The 20,023-nt window shown below is 50.6% G+C and overlaps 1 protein-coding gene and 1 pseudogene across 2 annotated transcripts; one reads left to right on the forward strand and one right to left on the reverse strand.

The window, feature by feature from the left end:
• The first annotated feature begins 632 nt into the window (after positions 1 to 632).
• LOC309824171 (GTP-binding nuclear protein Ran-like) lies at positions 633 to 8,335 on the forward strand (annotated as a pseudogene). The gene is made up of 2 exons: positions 633 to 720; positions 7,686 to 8,335. The product of its transcript is annotated as a GTP-binding nuclear protein Ran-like (transcript).
• A 5,583-nt stretch (positions 8,336 to 13,918) lies between these two features.
• Positions 13,919 to 19,727, reverse strand: AQP3 (aquaporin 3 (Gill blood group)). The gene is made up of 6 exons (XM_082656678.1): positions 19,605 to 19,727; positions 16,420 to 16,546; positions 15,922 to 16,059; positions 15,465 to 15,583; positions 14,978 to 15,195; positions 13,919 to 14,891 (listed from the first exon to the last, which is right to left on the reverse strand). The coding sequence occupies exons 1-6, from the start codon at positions 19,710 to 19,712 to the stop codon at positions 14,723 to 14,725; spliced, it is 879 nt and encodes a 292-aa protein (XP_082512804.1). The 5' UTR covers positions 19,713 to 19,727; the 3' UTR covers positions 13,919 to 14,722.
• Between the last annotated feature and the right edge of the window lie 296 nt (positions 19,728 to 20,023).

The raw sequence follows: 20,023 nt of genomic DNA on the forward strand, positions 1-20,023 counted from the left end.
AAAAAACAAAACAAAACAAAACAAAACAAAAAAACAGAAAGAAAGAATATCCTGTGAGGACTTCCCTGGCGGTCCAGTGGTTAAGGCTCTGTGCTTCCAATGCAGGGGGCCTGGGTTTGATCTTTGGTCAGGGAACTAGATCCTGCATGCCGCAACTAAAGATCTCGTGTGCCACAACTAAAACTTGACACAGCCAAATAAATAAATAATAAACAAATAAATATTTGAAAAAAAAAAAAAGAAAAAGAAAGAGAAAATCTTGTGTTTGTTCCTGAGGCACATGGACCTGGTCTGGTATTGTCCATCTAAACCTGACAGGGCACCCAGTTAGGGCCAGGAGCCACTCCCGGGGCAGGGCAATTTCCCTTACGCAGTTATCCTGTAGGAAGTCTAAATGCAAATGGCCAGCTGGCTGGGTTTCTATGGATGCACGGTCCTTTCTCCACCTCAGACTTGTTTAATGAGAAAGATCACAACCTTCCTTATAGGGAGGATCCTCACTTCTATTTTTGCTACCTACCACCCTTCATGGGCAGACATTCTTCTCAATATAATGTTTACAGGAGATGAAAGGAGAATGGTCATTGATAAGGCCAGGGAAGAAGCGTACTAGCTCCACCTAACAGACCCAAATGGTACACCTGAAGCGCTTGACAGTACCCACAGCTGAACCAGACTGGGACCCCACTGAGGGAGGAATGCCCTTATCAGAGCACTGCCGTAAGTGCATCTTGGCAGAGCTTCCCTTCAAAAAGTGGTACCAACGCAAAAGAATCTGAACAAAATTCAAGAAATTCAGCAATAACTGGAAAGTTTAGGTCTCGCCTGGGTGGAAGAACTGCCAGATGTCATAGGTATAGGCAGAGAAGGTTCAGGGCTTCCTGGTAAGGCCTCTACCTAGTACTCTTTCAATACTCTGGGAATAAGTGCATGGCCCCAGGGTCCAGACAACATGGTGAAATGAAGCACCCCTGGCCAGAGCAGAGAGCAAAGGTAAAGAGCTTGGCAATTCCAGATACAGAAACCCAGAGGAGGCCAGAGGCTGGAAAGGCAGGAGCAAAGGCTCAGAGGTGGGCCCATGCTGAGAATGTCTACCCCAGAGGGGAAAGCCCATTTCGAGACCTAGGTGAGGGGCTGGAGACAGGAAGATGTTGATGACAGTGATGGGGGTGGCGGAGATGGGCAGTGCTGGTGAACTAACCTGGGAAAGGTGGTGACGGTGCAGAGGACTTAGAGGTGATAGAGACTGGGACAGGTGGTAAGGGCTGTAGTGACTAGGATGACAAGGATGACAGGCACAGGTGGTAACAGTGAAAGTGACAGGGAGACGGGAATGGAACTAGCCAGTGGCAGGGTTGGGTAAAGGCCTTTAATTAAGAAGACAGTGTGGGTTCAGATAGCAACAGCCTTGGGCATGGGGCTGGGACAGGGATGGTGGCAATCTGGAGACGGTAACACGGTGATGGAAACTGGGTCGAGTGACAGCATGGTTAAGAAAGTGACAGTGGTTGTGATTCAGGGATGCTGATGAGGGTGGCAAATGAGTGACAGGATGGGAGATGAGTGATGACAATAAAGGTGACCCGGGGTTGACACGAAATGTGGGAGGTGAAGATGTCTGTGCTGTAGAGACACCCACCCTGCCCCCTCCCCTGGGCCTGTTTCAACATCAGAACTGTTTTCTAGGCTGCAGGTCTCATGACTCAGGACCATCCATCAGCTGCCCCCAGATAAGATCTCTGGGTGCAGCCACAGCCAGAGGGGCTGGCTGGGTGCCTTTCTTGGCTACGTCCAGGCTCATCAAGAAACCTTAGTGTTCCAGAGCCTGTGTTCCGCAACGGGAGAGGCCACAACAGTGAGAGGTCCGCGTACCACAAAAAAAAAAGAAAGAAACCTTAGTGTTGCCTCTGCCTCCTCTGTCCTGGGCACACATCCACCCCAATCTGAGGTCCACCAAGAACCCCTAAACTCCCTCTCCTTGGAGACTACAGCTTCCACAGCTGTCCTAGCCGGGGATTTGTCTATTCCACCAGCTTCTTCCACAGCTGATTCTTCTAATGCTTTGTCATAACCATTCCCTGGAAGGAGAGAGAAAAAACGTGGGCTTCGAGGGGAGATCTGAATAATCCCATCCATTCATTCAGCAAATATTTACTGAACCCCTTGCATCATATGAGGCGCTAGCTTTTACAATCAGACCTGTTTCCCTGTCTCCATGAAGCTCAGTCTCGGGGACAGACAGGTAAATGGCAGTCACCATGGAGAGAGAGTTCTATTCCCTTGTAAAGGAGGAGGGCAGACTGCTTTTTAAAACCTGAGGAGAGTGGGTCCCATTAAAGAAAATCTCAGGACCTGTGTTAGTGACCCTTTGCTCAGCTGAATACTTTACCAAAAACGTTTAGAGTATAGTGAGCAATCCAGGGGGAGAAAGTGAGGAGGGAAAGTAAGAAGAGAAAAAAAACCTGTGATGTGGCCAGAGGCTAGGATGCTAAGTAGGATAAAGGGCCAGTGAGAAATCACCACCAGCCTGATTTCCAAGAACAGGAGTGCCTGATACTCAACTTGAACGTGTTAGGTTTGTGCAGAGTAAACTCCCTCCATCTCCCCAAGCCTTCAGCAGTTTGTTACTAACATAAGACCTGCTATAAAAAGGGAATTTCTTTCTCTTTCTTTTTCTTTCTCTCCTCCCTTCCCTCCTTCCTTCCTTCCTCCTTCCCTCCCTCCCTCCTCTCTCCCTCCCTTCTTTCCTTCTTTCCTTCCTTCCTTCCATCATCTGAATCTAAGACTGTTAGGAACCCCAGAAGAGAATCATAGAACTTCTGTGCTGGAACTTGCTTTGGGTCTCAGAGCAGCCTGGTGCTCTTGACACCCAGGCCTCTCATCATACTCCACTTACTTCCCTGATCATCTGATCTCCTTCCAAGGCAGGGTCTGGCCCCCAGCTGGCTCCTCCCTGCCCGTTAGCTTGGTGATGGATGGGCTCACGGGACCACTAAACAGGAGACTTAGGAAGCTTCAGTTTCCCAGATACTCCATGACCGGTATCCTACCCGACATGGCCACACCCACTTTCCAGTCTCATCTAGTACTCTAAGCTCCAGCCGCAACTGAATTCCCTCCAGCTTTTCCAGGGAACCTGATCTCCTGCCACCAGGCTTTTGCACAAACTGTTACTGCTACCTGGAGTACCCCATCTGGCTGATTCCTTCTCCTTCTTCAGGTCTCAATGAAGAGGTACAGGGCTGGCTTTATGGACAGGTGACCTGGGCCTTAAAAGGGCCCTACACTTGATTTAATACTGTTGCTGTCTTGAAATTCTAAATAATTTTTGAATAAAGGGCATTTTCATTTTACACTAGGCCCCACAAATTATGTATCCAGTCCTGTAGAAATGTTTTGTTCTGGTAAAACGTCCCAATTCCCAATTTCACCTGTTTGATTGTATTTGTAGTCTCCTCCACTAATTCATCTTTAAGTTCCATGAAGACAGGAACTATTTGGTAGGCTCTGGTTTCCCTTTTCCTAACAGTCCTCATTTCCATTTGGTAATCCATTTTGTTTGGGTGCAGCTGACATCTCTCTTGGGGCCAGAGATGGAACATGTGACTCAAGCTAATCCAATTAATTGGGCCATGCTTGTGACACAGGGCTGGGCATGAAGCCAAGCTGGTCCAATCAGAGTGTGCCTCTGGGTATTTTCTGGAACTGTGGTGACAATGATGCTCCCTCTTCCCTGCTGGACATTAACAAGAAGCATGTAGCCTGGAGTCAGGTGTCTTGGAACCATAAGAGAATCCAGGTTTAGGATGAGGCTGACACCTCACGGAAGGAGGAGAGGAAAAACAGAATGGAAATGAGTGCTGGATCAAGCCTCACCTGAAGTTTTCCTCTGATTTTTCAGTTTTCTGAGCCAATGAATTACCACTGCTGCCCAAATCAGATCGAGTCAGATTTTTGTGCACCCAGATGCACCCTATATGATCTTGTATATACCTTGCTCATTATAGTAATCCTGGTATCTACCACAACCTGGCATGAAAAAGATCCTCAATAAATATTTGATGAAATAATAAGGAAACAAATGAATTAAACCCAAGCCCTCTGGCAGAAAGACCAGAGGTACAAATTTATATATGAGAATTTTCCAGGAGTTTTTCTGCAGAGTTTCTGCTGGTCTTCTTGATCCTGTATACCTTAAGGGACCCCAACAGGTCCCCGTCTTTCCTGGCTAGGGCCCAAATCCCTGGGACAGGCCAGAGCTTAGTCACTTTCTGTTCATCCCCAAGCAGCTAGGCCTGCTGTGGCTTCTGTCTTCACTCAAGTGTCACTGGGCTTAGAAGCTTCCCCTGAGACTGGGACCTAGGTCTGGACTGGCACTGCCTGACCTAGTAGCTTCATGTAAGTCACCTGTATTTATTTATTTATTTATTTATTCATTTATTTATTGGCTTAAACAATAAACATTTATTTCTCACAGTTCTGAAGGCTGGGGAATACAAGATTTTTAAAAAATTCTTTTCCATTATGGTTTATCATAAGATACTGAATATGGTTCCCTGTGCTATACAGTAGGATCTTGTTGTTTATCCATCCTATATATAATAGTTTGCATCTGTTAATCCCAAACTCCCACTCCATCCCTTCCCCACCTCCCTCCCCCTTGGAAACCAGAAGTCTGTTCTCTATGTCTGAAGTCACCTGCATCTGAGACTCAGCCTCCTGCTCTGGGGGATGGCAGTGAGGATGGAGAGCCGTTGACTTCAGAGGGTGAGATGGCCCTGACTCTTTGGTTGCCTAGGATTCTAAACTTCTGTGACACAGACAGGCAGCTCTACCAACTGGAAATGGGGAGTTTTAGTCAATCCTGCTCTTCTCTTATTCAGCAAGTATTTGTCAACAGTTACTATGTGCCCTGCCCAGGCACTGGGACTCTCATCCACATTCTCTAAACCTCCTGCTTCCTGACCCCTTGCCCTGAAAATCTGGGTTGTGACCTCAACACCTAAAGGCTTCCCAAGCCCACATCCTGACCCCTGTGATGCCCACCTCTTTACCTCCTGTCTCTGCACTCACCCACACACACACATCAGACTCATTGCACAGATGTGTGGCTTCTGGCGACCTGCAAGGAGGAGTGCCTTCGAGCTGGGTAAGTGTGTATTCAACTGTGAGTGGGTGTGTTGACGTGTACTTAAGCGTGCATGGCTGTAAAAGTATGTGTGTGTGAGGCCATGGAGTGGAGGTGCGCGTCAGAGTTTGAACGTGGAAGTACTGGGTGTACAGGAATGTATCTAAGTGTGTTTGAGCACCAGAGTGTGGGTGAGTGTGAGTCACTGTCAGAGTATGAGTGTGCATGTATGAATATAGGTGGGTTGAATGTGAAGTGAGTGCGCCTGGGTGTGTTGGTGAGTGAGTGAGTGAGCGTGTAAATGCACTTGTGTGAATAGGTACACACACCCCCAGCCCCCAGAATTCCCTGGCAGTCCAGTGGTTAGAACTCCGAGCTTTCACTGCTGAAGGTGACGGTTCAATCCTTGGTTGGGGAACTAAGAAAAAATGCACAACCTCTCCAGTCCTTCACCAGTTACAGCAGACACACCCTCACATGTATGTGGGCATACTCGCACCTTTTAGGGCCAAAGGTGGCTCAAGCTATAAACCTTCAGTCCAATAAAGGGGAGACTTTGTCCACAGGCCGGGATCAGTTTCCCTTCTCCACCCCTGACTTGGAACTGGGGAGCTGACTTCCCTGGGTAGCTAAAGGCTACCTCTCCTAGGAAGGAGCTCCCTCAGACCAGAGCCTGCAGCCTGCCTCCCTGCTTAAGCCAGTCCCCTCCCTACTCCCCCATCTCATCTGTTTCCGGCCAGGCCCTGGCAGTGACCCTGAGCAGAGAGGCAAAGGATGAGGGTGGGAGGCAGGACATTCCAGGTACTTCCTTGGCTATGGGGTGGGGGTGGGGTGTCTCCATGGAGATGAGCGGTGGACCATGTCCAGGTGGTTATCAGAATTCCCAGAGTCCTCCCTTCCCTCACCCAGTCAGGCCTCCTTGGCTCTGAGCACAGTGAGGAAGCCTGGCAAAAGTCCATCACTCCTCAAAGGGGCTTCCAGAGAAGAGACAGGGGCTAGAGGTTCCTGGGAGTGGGCCAAGAAGACTTCCCAGAGCAAGGATCAGAGAAGCTGGTTGAGATGACTGCATCTGGTTTAAGCCTTTATCCCCAGAGAGCTCTAGAGACAGAGAAGAGTAACACCCACCCCTTCTCCACACCACATCACATCTGACTTGAAGGTATGACCAAGGCAATCCAGGGAGGTGTCAGATTATTAGTCAGTTTTCAGCCTCTTCATAACCTCACCCCTCTGGCCACCTCAGCTGTCCATAAGACCCCCCCATTAGTGACCCCCAGACCTCCTCTCCTTCGGTCATATGCAGGATTGGGTAGGGGCACACAGACCCTCTTTCTCCTCCCAAAGCTACTGGAACTCCCGGTGCATTGGTGAGAGCTGGAAAAGACCCCCAGTGTCATGGTAATTGTCCTGGGAGCTGAAGCAGGATGGCAGTGAGCCCTGAGGAAGGATTTCCTGAGTAGCAAAGAAACAAGGTTTGGAAACACAGACTGGGATTTTTGCTTCTGTCTTCAGCCACCCTGCGATCAACCCTCTCCCTCTAAACCCCTAATGCGTCACTGCAACGATGCTCAACCTCTACCAGATCCCCAGAGCCACACAAAATGGTGGGGTGCCTACCTCTCCATCACTCAGGAACCTGAGTTTTCTGGAGAAGAACCAGGATGGGAAAGGGGCTCTGGTTTCATCTCCCCTGACTCCAGTCTTCCTAGGGAAAGTTGGTTCCACTTGAGTTGGAGGGATTGGGGCTAAACAACCAGGCTGAAGCCCTTTATTTTTTTAATTGAAGTACAGTTGATGTACATTATATAAGTTACAGGTGTACAGTATAGTAATTCACAATTTTTAAAGGTTATACTCCATTTATAGTTACTATAAAATATTGGCTATAGGGCTTCCCTGGTGGTGCAGTGGTTGAGAGTCTGCCTGCCGATGCACGGACGCGGGTTCGTGCCCCAGTCCGGGAGGATCCCACATGCCGCGGAGCGGCTGGGCCCGTGAGCCATGGCCGCTGAGCCTGCGCGTCCGGAGCCTGTGCTCCGCAGCGGGAGAGGCCACAACAGTGAGAGGCCCGCGTACCGCAAAATAATAATAATAATATTGGCTATATTCCCTGTGCTCTTGTTGTGTGTGTTTTTTTGTTTTTTTTGTTTTTCTGGCCACACCATGCAGCAGGTGGGATCTTAGTTCCCCGACCAGGGATCAAACCTGTGCCCCCTGCATTGGGAGCGTGAAGTCTTAACTACTGGACCACCAGGGAAGTCCCTCCTTGGTCTGTACAGTATATCCTTGTAGCTTATTTTATATATAGTAGTTTGTACCTCTTAATCTCCTACCCCTATATTACCCCTCCCCCACCTTCCATATCCCATCTGATAACCACCAGTTTGTTCTCTGTATCTATCAGTCAGTTTCTTTTTTGTTATATTCACTAGTTTGTTATATTTTTTAGATTCCACATATAAATGATATCATACAGGCTTCTGCCATCTTTCCAGCCCTCAGTCAGACAGGCGTGGAGACGCTTCTAGAAGTAACATCACGATGGCTGCCCAATGAGAACCCCAAGTTCAGTTCAAACTTGTATTGGTTGGTGATGGTGGTACTGGAAAAACTACATTTGTGAAACGTCATCTGGTGAATTTGAGAAGTATGTAGCTACCTTGGGTGTTGAGGTCCATCGCCTTGTGTTCCATACCAACAGAGGACCTATTAAGTTCAACGTATGGGATACAGCTGGTCAGGAGAAATTTGGTGGACTGAGAGATGGCTATTATATACAAGCTCAGTGTGCCATTTGATGTAACATCGAGAGTTACTTACAAGAACGTGCCTAACTGGCATAGAGATCTTGTACAAGTGTGTGAGAACCTCCCCATCGTGTTGTGTGGCAACAAAGTGGGTATTAAGGACAGAAAGGTTAAGGCACAGTCAATTGTCTTCCACCGAAAGAAGAATCTTCAGTACTATGACACTTCTGCCAAAAGTAACTACAACTTTGAAAAGCCCTTCCTCTGGCTTGCTAGAAAACTGATGGGAGACCCTAACTTGGAGTTCATCTCCATGCCTGCTCTCGCCCCGCCAGAGGTGGTCATGGAGTCAGCGTTGGCAGCGCAGTACAGGCGGGATCTAGAGGTTCCTCAGAAAACTGCCCTCCCAGATGAAGAGAAAGTGAAGCTGGACTCCAGCGTCAGAAATCTAGTTTTATAGGCAACTGTCCTGTGATGTCAGTGGTGCAGCGTGTTTGCCACTTTACTATATAGCTAAGCAGAACATGTGCTTAATCTTTGGGATGCTGAAGGAGATGAATGGGCTTCGGAGTGAATGTGGCAGTTAAAAAAAAAATGCCTTCAGTTTTTGGACCTGCTTATTTAGGTGTTTTGGAACACAGTTGTTTCCTCCTTGAGTTTCAAATATAAGACTGCTACAGTCACATCACACACACACACACAAAGTGATATCATACAGTATTTTTCTCTGTCTGACTTATTTCACTTAGCATAATACCCTCCAAGTCTATCCATTTTGTTGCAAAGGACAAATTTTCGTTCTTTTTTATGGCTGAATAGTATTCCATTGTATATATATTTTTATATATATATACATATATGTAGTATACATATAGTATAAGTAGTATTCCATTATATGTATATAATGGAATATTATTCAGCAGATGAATGAATTAAGATTAACAGATGAGTGGATAATATATATACCACATCTTAATCCATTCATCTGTTGATGGACATTTAGGTTGTTTCCATATCATTTTCCATATCAATTGTAAACAATGCTACTATGAACATTGGAGTGCATGTATCTTTTAGAATGAGTGTTTTTGGTTTTTTCAGATATATATCCAGGAGTGGTATTTCTGGGTCATATAATAGTTCTATTTTTAGTTTTTTGAGAAACCTCCATACTGTTTCCACAGTGGCTGCACCAATTTATATTCCCACCAACAGTGTATGAGGGTTCCCTTTCTTTTTGGAAAAAACATATTTATTTATTTATTTAGGCTGTGCTGGGCCTCAGTTGCAGCATGCGGGATATTTAGTTGCAGCGTATGAACTCTTAGTTGCAGCATGCACGTGGGATCTAGTTCCCTGACCAGGGATTGAACCCGGCCCGCCCCCTGCATTGGGAGCTCGGAGTCTTAGCCACTGGACCACCAGTCCCAAGGGTTCCCTTTTCTCCACATCCTCACCAATGTTTGTTACTTGTGTTATTTTTGATGATAGCCATTCTGACAGGTATGAGGTGATAGCTCATTGTGGTTTTGATTTGCATTTCCCTGATGATTAGTGATGTTGAGCATCTTTTCACGTGCTGCTTGGCCATCTGCATGTTCTCTTTGGAGAAATGTCTATCCAAGTCTTCTGACCATTTTTTAATCGGGTTGTTTATTTTTTTGATGTTGAGTTTTATGAGCTGTTTATATATGTTGGGTATTAACTCCTTATCAGTCATATCATTTGCAAATATTTTCTCCCATTCAGTAGGTGTCTTTTCGTTTTGTCAGTGGTTTCCTTTGCTGTGCAAAAGCTTTTAAGTTTAATTAGATCCCATTTGCTCATTTTTGTTTTATTTCCTTTGCTTTAGGAGACTGATCCAAAAAAAAATATTACTACTATTTATGTCAAAGAGCGTTCTGCCTGTATTCCTCTAGGAGTTTTACTGTCTCTGGACTTTTTTTTTTTTTTGACTGTGTTGGGTCTTCGTTGCTTCGTTGCTTTGTTGCTGGGCTTTCTCTAGTTGTGGCGAGTGGGGGCTACTCTTCATTGCGGTGCTCAGGCTTCTCATTGCAGTGGCTTCTCTTATTGCGGAGCATGGGCTCTAGGTGCGTGGGCTTCAGTAGTTGTGGCATGTGGGCTCAGTAGTTGTGGCTCGAGGGCTTAGCTGCTCTGCGGCATGTGGGATCTTCCTGGACCAGGGCTTGAACCCATGTCCCCTGCATTGGCAGGTGGATTGTTAGCCACTGTGCCACCAGGGAAGTCCATGGTCTCTGGTCTTACATTTAGGTCTTTAATCCATTTTTAGTTTATTTTTGTATATAGTGTTAGAGAGTGTTCTAATTTCATTAGTTTACATGTAGTTGTCCAGTTTTCCCAGCACCACTTATTGAAGAGACTATCTTTTCTCCATTGCATATTCTTGCCTCCTTTGTCATAGATTAACTGACAAAAAGTGCATGAGTTTATTTCTGGGCTCTCTATTCTGTTCCATCGATCTATGTGTCTGTTTTTGTGCCAGTACCATAGTGTTCTGATTACTGTAGTATAGTCTGAAAGTCAGGTGGGACGTGATTCCTCCAGCTCTGTTCTTCTTTCTCAAGATTGTTTTGCCTACTTAGGGTCCATACAAAATTTAAGATTATTTGTTCTAGTTCTGTGAAAAATATCCTTGCTATTTTGATAAGGATTGCATTGAATCTGTAGATGGCCTCAGGTAGTATAGCCATTTTAACAATATTAATTCTTCCAGTCCAAGAACACAGTATATCTTTCTATCTGTTTGTGCTGTCTCCAATTTCTTTCATCAGTGTCTTATAGTTTTCCAAGTACAGGTCTTTTCCCTCCTTGGGTATGCTTTTTCCTAGGTATCTTATTCTTTTTGATGCGATGGTAAATAGGATTGTTCCCTTAGTTTCTCTTTCTGTTAGTTCATTGTTAGTCTATAGAAATGCAACAGATTTCTGTATATTAATTTTGTATCCTGCAGCTTTACCAAATTCATTGATGAATGAATTGATGAATTCGGTAAAGTTGCAGGTGAAGGAGGCTCCCCACCTGACTTTCTCCTTCCTTTGCACTGCCAGCATTCCCAGGTGCACAACTCAGTGTCCCCACCTCAGGACAGGCTCCCTCCTCCCAATGAGGAGGCCAGTACCTGCACAGACCCTCCTGTGGGGGACCAAGGGCGTCTCTGGCCTCTGGGGTCTCTGTTCAGGGTGGAGTAGTCCCTCCTCTCCCCTTCCCACCCCACCCAATTCTACCCCACCCATGCTTCCCCAAGCCTGGGGTGGCCACACCCAGGCTTTTAGACAAACAAAATCAAGGGGAAAGAGTTAGCAAGAAGGAGGGAGCTCATTACTAGGAATTAAGGAGGAGATATGCCCTGGGGTAAGATGAGCGGGACTGGTCACTCAGACTCTCTTAAGTACATGACATGTTCATTTAGAAGTACACATAGAAAGACCCAGACACAAAGAGTCAGGCAGGGACAGAGACAGAGAAAGAGACAGAGGCATGGTCAGCCAGGGGCACAGACCCAGAGACATACCAGACAGACTGAGAGAAAGATAGGTACACCCAGCAGCACTGAGAGATGCAAAGCTGCGTGTGCGCACACACAAGCAGGCACACAAGGAAACGGAAACCCAGCTCAGGTTTCAGGGAGGTGGATTTCAATGCCAGCAAGTCAGAGCTTTAAGGAACCATGAGCTCCTCCAAAGATGGCTGTGGAGAGGACTAGCTCAGGAAGAAGGGACAGAGATGAGACGTGGGATCTTGTTCTCTCTCAAGTCCACCCTGGCAAACGGATTAAGTTACTTTTCTGAAAGAGATGAAGAGGTTTATTTCTAGAACTTGCTATCAGACAGAAATGCTGGTAGGAGGCATATCTTAGAAGGGCGTAGGGGAGGTGGGAAGCTTCGCTCCTGCCCCCAGGGGTCATGCTGCTACTTGGCTTCTGTCACTGGGCGGCCAGGCCTTCCTCTTCCTCACTCGGTCTGACCTTCCATCCAGCGTGTTCCCTAGGCTGCATGCTCCTCTGCTCTCTACACCCGTGGTGGCCCCCTCTTGTGTCTCCCTCCTATTCCTCCCAAAACCCTCCTCAAGTTAGAGCACGGCAAGCCATCACCCTGTTCTCCCTCCCCCCTCTCAGGAACTTCAGATTCGTGGAAGGAATCTGAGGCGGAAGAGGATATTAAATTCAATGACCTTTAAAAAACAGCCTTCAGATCTCTCCACCAACCACCACCCCCCCTCCCCTGTTCTGCAGGAAAAAATCATTTTTTTGACATTTATTGACTATTATCTTCCATTACCTCCTCCTCTCAATGTCTCCCAATTCACAGATGAGGAAACTGAGGTTCAGGGAAAGAAAATGACCACCCCAGTATCACACAGCTAGAGAGAGGCCAAGCTGGGCTTGGAATCCAGGTCTGACTACTTGTTCACCACTGGGCCAGAAGCCCTCCCACCACCCCCTGGTCAGGGTCAACTGCAGGAGTTGAGAGTAAGAGAAGACAAAGGGCATGGGGCATGCTGGGGAGGATAGCAGAGTGAGGGTACCCAAAGCGGGACAGGTGTGGCTGCAGCGAAACTCTGAAGCACACATTCTCCTCCCTTGGTTTGCCTTTTCTCCCCCCAGGGCCTGAGAAGGGGACACTCCCTCTGGCTCAGGTCCCTTCAACATTCCAGACACGCCTCCTGGGAGCTGGGGACGAGTGGGTGGAGACCTGAGATGGAACTGCCTTCCCCCAGCCCCACCTGCCCAGAGTCCAGGCTGTGCGACCCACCCACTCTGGGCCATGGTCTCCTTATCTGTGAAGTGGCTGGGGAGCAAGAGTTGGCTTATCCTCTAAAAACCACAGTTCTCCTCCAGACCCAGGCATCCCAACGTGGTTAACTCTGCAGGAGAGCTTGGGTTGGGGCCGCCTTCCCTTTTTATTCCCAGTGAAAGTTGAGGAGGATTCGGTAAGGAAGGAGCAGGAGGTGGGAAAGGGCATGTGATCTCCCAGCAGAGCTTCCCAGGCTTCAGTCAGGGCACCAGAGTTAGTCCAATCCCAGATCCCAGCCTTACAGGACACAGGGGTGCCTCAGACTGAAGAACTGAAGCACAGGAGGCACGAATGAATGCAGCTGTGGTCTCTGGGTTCAGACAACTGACTGTAGAGATGGTGAAAGAATGGGTAAGGCAGGGATGACTTCCTGGAGGAGGTGATGGAGAAGATCAGGAGGATTTTAGTGAGTGGGCAGTGAGGTCAGAAGGCACAGGAGCACACAAAGTAGTCTGGGGTGGATGGAGCATCGTGAGGGAAGGTGTAGGGACCAGGGCCAGGTCCTGGAGGGCCTGACTGCAGGATGGAGGGATTTGAATGGTCGCTGGGTAGCGGTAGAAAGAGGCCCACTTTCAGCGGGGGTTTTCAGAAAGATCCCTCTGGTTGCTGTGTGGACTGACTGGGGCAAACTGGAGTCAGAGAGGCTGCTCAGGGGGCTGTGGCCAAGGTCTAGTTGAAGGTGATAGAGCCCAAACAGCTGCGAGGTGTAGAAGGCAATAACAGGTTCCCGGTCTGATTGGTCTCTTCCAACAACAGGGAGCTCACTATTTCTTGGGTAGCAGTCCTCTCCTTTGGGCAGCTCTGCCTGGGAGAAAGTTCTTCCCTAAGCCAGGCTTCAGCCTGCCTTCCTGGGGTAGTAGGTGGGTGCAGGGGTTGGGAAGATGTGATTCATTGTACTGGGGGATCCCAGGAAGATGGAAACTTGGGGGAGAGTGTGGGACTCTTGTGTTCAAGCTGAGCTGAAGGAGCTCTCTGACCTGTCTGTGTGACTGACCCCTGCCCCTAGGGCAGGTTTGAGTATTACCCTGAGGGTGCCCTGGCTATCTGTGGCCAAACTCACCGAAGCTCTTTAGCTGGTGCCATGAAAACAGCAGAGCGAGCAGAGAGATATTTACACAATTGGCATATATTTTATTATTTTTTTATAAAAGGCAAAAGAGTACATGAGTTGAGGATTAAAAGAGTGAAGGAAAAAAAAAAAGGAATGAAGAGCCTATTAGAGTCTCCCAACCCCATCCCTAAAACTGTAATATTTTTACATACACACACACACACACACACACACACACACACAGACACACACACAAATATATATATATATATATATATACTTTTTTTTTCTTTTTTTAAAGAGCAAATGTGAAACTTATGACCTGGACTTCACCCCACCCACCTCATGCCTCCATCGTGACAGAAACACATCACTCCGCTCTTACTTATGTATGAATAGCTAGAGCTCCTCATCTGGGCTGTGGTCCCCTCCTCCTAGCCCTACTCATATTCCCACCCTACCTCCCCCAAAGCCTATAGAAGCCCCCTGTGTAGAAAAAACAGCAGACACACACATACTAAGAAACACATGTACCTGGACCCTCCTCCACACGGAGCCCCTGAAACATGCAGATCCCTGGTGCTTTCCTCACTCATAGACAGACACAACACCCTCCCTCCCTCCGGGCCTCCCCCACACGCCCACAGATAGAATCCTTTCCACTTGGTCCTTTGCCCTGAATATCTGGAAAACCACACACACGCACACGCACACATCTGCTGCCCATTCTCTCTCTTTGAGAGACAAAGGACTAGATTGGCCCTACTCCCTGTGCCACCAGCTTACAGGCAGTGGCCAGCGGTCCTATTGGATCCTATTTCCTTCAGGATGGAAAATCCTGAAGGGGGCTTTCTAGAGGGGCGGTGGTAGACAAGGAGCTTCTTAGCCTGGGAGGGGTGTTGTGAAGAGGGCTTCTAGGAAGCAGCCCCTGCACAGTCAAAGGATGCTCATGAGAGGGGTTGAGGGGGAGGCCCCTGCCCATTCACATCTGCCCCTTGTGCTTCACGTGGGACAGCTTCACATTCTCCTCATCGGTGGAGGGTGGAGGTGGTTCCAGGTGCCAGCCGATCATGAGCTGATACACGAGGACACCCACGATGGAACCCAGGAGTGGGGAGATGATGGGCACCCACCACCAGTGGCGGCCGGTCCTGGGGGCAGACAGATGTGGTCAGGGACGCGTGGGGCAGGGCAGAGGGGAGACGGGCTGGCGCACGCTGGCGGGGACTGCACTCACGTGAAGACTTCCGGGCCCCAGCCGGCAATGGCTGTGAAAAGGCGAGGGCCGAAGTCCCGGGCGGGGTTGACGGCGTAGCCAGAGTTGAAGCCCATGGACGTGCCGATGACCAGGACCACCAGGCCCACAGTGAAGGCCTCCAGGCCAGGCGGGACAGGGTTATTGTAGGGGTCCACAATGGCCAGCACACACACGATGAGGGAGGCTGTGCCAATTAACTGGGGAGTGGGGAGAACAGGGTGAGAAGAGCCCCCGTCCACCTTCCGGCCCCTCCTTCCACCTTCCAGCCTCCCTCCACTCTCAGAGTCTTGGCATCTCCCGTGCTCTGCTCTCCAGAGCAGTGGTACTAAGACTTTTGCTGGTTAACTTTGCAGATTCCTAGGAATCTGCTCTAGACGAGGAGTCCTCTCCCCCAGCCAGCCCATGAGCAACCCAAGGCAGCCTGGTCCTCCTCCCCGAGTTCCCCTCACTCACCCCCAGCCCGTACCTGGTCGAAGAAGCCATTGACCATGTCCAAATGTCCAGAGGGGTAGGTGGCAAAGATGCCGGCTGTGCCATTGGGGCCCGAAACTATAAGCTCGTTGTTGGCGAAGCCCCAGATTGCATCTGGTCACAGATTAGATATCAAGTGGGTGAGGGCAGAGGCCTGAGCCCCATCTCCCCTCTCAGGCTAGGCCCACCCTCCCAGGGGTCACAGGTGAGTGTGATCCCTGCTTTATTACCCTGGAGTCGGGGGTGGGAAGGTGGAGGGGTGGAGGGCCTGACTCCATTGTTGCCCGACTCATTTCTTTCCCCTCATGACCCCCACCTGGGGCCTGTGCGTGAATGAGTCATAAGCCCGGGGCCTGGGCAGGCCCCAGCCATCTGTCATCGAAAGGCCTGGTGCCAGCAGGTCCCAAGCAGAGGGAGGGGGTAGTGGAGGAAGGCAGGGTAGGAAGCCTCACCATAATACAGCCCAAAAACGATCCCGGCACCCAGGAAGGCTCCCAGAGTCTGAGCCATGGCGTAGATGGGCAGCTTGATCCAGGGCTCACGCGCCAGCAAGCACATAGCAAAGGTCACGGCAGGGTTCATGTGGGCCCCTGGGCAGAGGGGAGATGGAACCTATTAACCCCTGCCTGCCACAGTGGGGAGGCCAGGATTCCCCCGCCCCATACTCCCCCTCTCTGGCCTGGTGACCAGGGATGCAGAGAAGGGTTTCTTGTACAGAATGGTGTGTTGGACTATGTAACAGACCAACTCGACTAATCTCTGATTCCAAGGTCAGAGTCAAAATTTCCAAGTATCAAGTTCCTTCACCACTCTTCTTTTCCAAGGACCCAAAGCTAAGCCCTGGCTATGCCCTGTTCTGAGATGACTTCCACTCCCACCCTATTCTCCAGCGGGACACCTTGTGGGAATGCTGTGGAGGGGTGATGGCTGAGGGTGGGGTAAGGCCTTACCAGAGACCTGGCCAGCGATAAGGATGCCTAGGGTGACGGCGAAGCCAAAGGCCAGGTTGATGGTGAGGAAACCACCGTGGGTGCCCCGGCTGAGCACGACCTGGGCCACAGAGCCACAGCCAAACATCTGTGTCAGGAAACAGAACAAAGCAGGGAGGGTGAGGACCAGTGAGTCTCACTCCAGAGGGCAGGGATGAAGCCAACAACCTCCCCCTGCCTTCATGGGGAGGACGGGAGGGCGAGAAGCCCTTTCCTGGAATCGAACCCCTCCTCCTCCTGCTGCAGTTATAACCCGTAGAAGAAGCAGACATGGCCTCTTAGCCCCAATGTCCCAATGTCTTACCCAATGTCTTACCCAATGTCCCAACTCTACTAATAACAGGGTCCTATGGAAGGGACTGGAAGCAAAGTTTGCAACCTCGAGCCCAGAAGATGGCTGAACCATCTCCACTGATTTTTCTTGACTCTCAGTAGGAGTGGGTGGAAGGGGACACTCTCACCTGAGCAGTTCCTCCTCCAGCCCTTCAGGCCTGGCCCATAGGGGTGGGAAGGCTCTCACTCATCCCCTACCTGCAATTGCCTCCCTCCCTGCCCCAAAGAAGAGCTGAGGGGGAGAGGGCACAACGAAAGGGAGGAAGGCAGAAGTCCTCCTGAATCTGGGGTGTCAGAGCTCCTGCCTCTCCCTGCTCTCCCTCTCAGGATCTTCAGCCTCCTTGACCTGTTCCTGACCCAGAGCCTCCTCTCTCCACTTGCCCTGACCTCCCTGCCCTCAGAGGTCCAGGTTCCCCACTCAGATTTGGAGGTCCCAAAGACAGCGATCTGTCTAGCTCACTAGCCATAGTCCAGGACCCCCAGAGCAGTGGAAGTGGGGAGACTAGTTCTAAGCTTTCTGCTGGAAATTGGGGGGGTGGTGCGTATTCAAGAGGACTAAAATCCCTGATGTCCTGCAAGTACAGAATGTGCTATTTGTCCGTTCCCCTTGTTCAAATGTAAAAATGTTTCTGTACTAGCTCCTCTGCAAAGAGCCATTGCCCTGAGCCCCCAAAGTGTCCCCTGAAGCTGCTCCAGCCCTGCCCCAGCTCTCCTCTCCCACCTCTCCATAACTAAAGTCTTTATGCCTATCCAGCAGAAATTTTCCAAAACCTGTGCTAAGGGCCCTCGTCACTTCTAAAGGGTCAGTGTCCTGCTGTACTGGGTGGTTAAGCATTTTGATTATCATCCTTCACGAAGACCAAGAGATAGTGGGGAAGCCAGCAGCCGTGATGCAGGGCAAAGGTGTGCAGGCAAGTGAGAGCAAAGGTCAGAGAGTGTAAGTATGTATGTGTGTTGGAACAGGCATGTGAGGGTCTGGGGCACCCTGCCCAGCTTGGCCGGCCCTGGCCTCAGCTCCTTGCCTGCCTGAGGCCCAAACCTGGCTCCATCCCAGGGGGCCTTGGAGGGAGAAGCTGTCAGAGCCAGTTCCACCACCTTGAGACTCTTCTTCCTCTTCCTCCGGGCTCACTCTCCCTCTCCTGACCTTACTAGGAGCCTCAGAGAAAGGGGCTTCCCTCGCCCGAAAGCCAGCCTTGCTTCTGCCACTGCAGGTTCTCGGTCCCCAACCCACAGAGGTATGCAGGTAAGCCTTCACCGACCACTTGGGCGTCTCCCGGGCCTAGCCTCTCCTCTCCAGGCACTGACACAAAATGCCCCTCAGCCACCTGAGCCTGAACGCCTTCACAGACATAACACCCTCCTTCTGTGGTCAGGGAGAAGCCAAATGATCCTGGGGCTCAGCGGGAGGCCTGACTGCTCCTTTGGGGGAAGGCAAACTGAGACTAGGGAGGAGATAGGAAGACCCCTCTGTGAAGGGAAGACAACTTGCTCTGTCCTGGCTGCTCTCAAACAGGGGGCTGGACTAAAAATCAGACAGGGACGGGGGGACACACGGCTCGGGGGCAGGAGGAAAACAAGCGTCTGCCCCTATTCCCTTCTTGGCACTTGGCACTGGGAGAGAAGAGAGGCAGATGACTGGGCGGTCTACTAGTCTGTGGAGGGGGTATGGATAAAGTGCCCCACCTGGCTTCCCCCCTTCTTGTTCCTGGAAGCCAGAGGTGAGTCCAGCTTTCCTCTCCCTATAGAATCTGCTCCACCACCACCACCCATTTAGGGTGGGCCATCCAGCCCTACTTGCCCCTAGTTAATCTTGCTAGTTCACAGGGGGCCGCCTGGTCTACGTCACCTAGGGTTGGAAGTGGGACACGGAGTACCCCATCCCCTGCAACAGAGCAAATGAACCCAGACGTAACCCAGAGGGAAACAGGTGTAACCACAAGAGTGGCCGAAAATCTGCGAGTAACTGGGACAGGAAATGGAGCCCATAACTGGTGTGTCTGTCAGACCCAAAAGTGCAGAGTCACCCAGGAACAACCCAGACCCAAACTGGCATAACCAGGGCATAACTGGGACTGGGGAGTAACCCAGGCAGGGAAGCGTCCCCCTCAGAGAACCTGTACAGTAACTCAGGCCCCGGGAAGTAAGTCAGAGTGCTTCTGCATGGAAGCTGACAGCATCTGTCTGGGAGTTTCTCAGCACTAGGGGAGGAATTTTAGTGACACCGCGTCCTTTGTGCCTGGGGCACAGCTGCCTTCCACAGACTCCTCTCTTCAGGATCCTCCCTCCTTCCCGCTTGCTGTTTGCTGTGTAGCCCCCGCCCTCTGCCCCCACCTGTGGCAAACTGTCCTTATGGCAGGGCAACTTTTGGACTTTCTTCTGAGGCTTAATTATTCATTAGGGGCCAGGCATCCAAGACCCAAATAACCCAAGAGGGACCCATTTGCCACTGCCTCCACTGCCTCCCAGGGCTGGGACTCTAGGAACCTGGGGAGCTGTGGCAGCCAGAAAGGGCTGGAGGTCCCAGACTGCAGAGGTGACTGCTGTCCCCAGCCTGTGGGCTGGGTCACTGGTGAGAGGGTAAAGGATCAGAGCTGTCACTGGGGCATAACAGCTGTCATTCTGGCAAGAGTCGAAACTGTCAGTCACTGAGGGGGTTAACGCTATGGGCGAAGAGTGCTCCGGAAGGGGTCAAGTTGGGGGCGAGGGATCAGAGCTGGGAGAGGGGTCAAGGCTGTCTTAAAAAACACAGACCCTCCGGTGAACAGAGGGACTGGGGAGTGTGGGGCTGGAGAGAGGCTTCTCCCGCCACTCACCACGAGGATGAGGGTCCCCAGGCACTCAGCCAGCGCCTGGCGAAGCAGCTGGTAGCGGATGTGGAGCATCTCCCCGCAGCGGGACACCAGCTCCTTCTGTCGACCCATGGCTGGGGCAGGCGGCGGTGCTGTCGGGCGGGCGGGCGGGCGGGCGGCGGACGCAGCAGCAGTGGCCGTCAGCGCCGAGTGGCGCCCTTTATAGGAGCCAGAGGCAGCGCCCCGCCCGCCGGCACCGCCGCCTGCCTAGACGGGCGCCGGCCTCAGGAGTGGGCGGCCACCCCGCACTGCTCGCCTAGGGAGGCTGGAGGGGACGCTGGGTTGGGGGGACGCTGATAAGGAAGGTAGGGGTGTGTGGTGTGAGGAGGCTTTAGGGCTGGTGTTGGCCCGGGGAGGAGGTGTGTGGGGGCTGAGACCAGACT

This window comes from Grampus griseus (genome assembly GCF_964374135.1).
Source record: "Grampus griseus genome assembly, chromosome: 6".
In the NCBI taxonomy this organism is placed as follows: domain Eukaryota; kingdom Metazoa; phylum Chordata; class Mammalia; order Artiodactyla; family Delphinidae; genus Grampus; species Grampus griseus.

Coding starts and splice junctions, on each gene's coding strand:
- AQP3 (XM_082656678.1), bottom strand. CDS start 19,712: ATGGGTCGACAGAAGGAGCTGGTGTCCCGCTGCGGGGAGATGCTCCAC. Junction 16,547..19,604: donor TGGGGACCCTCATCCTCGTG/GTGAGTGGCGGG, acceptor TTCCTGACACAG/ATGTTTGGCTGTGGCTCTGT. Junction 15,584..15,921: donor CGTTTTTGGGCTGTATTATG/GTGAGGCTTCCT, acceptor ATCTGTGACCAG/ATGCAATCTGGGGCTTCGCC.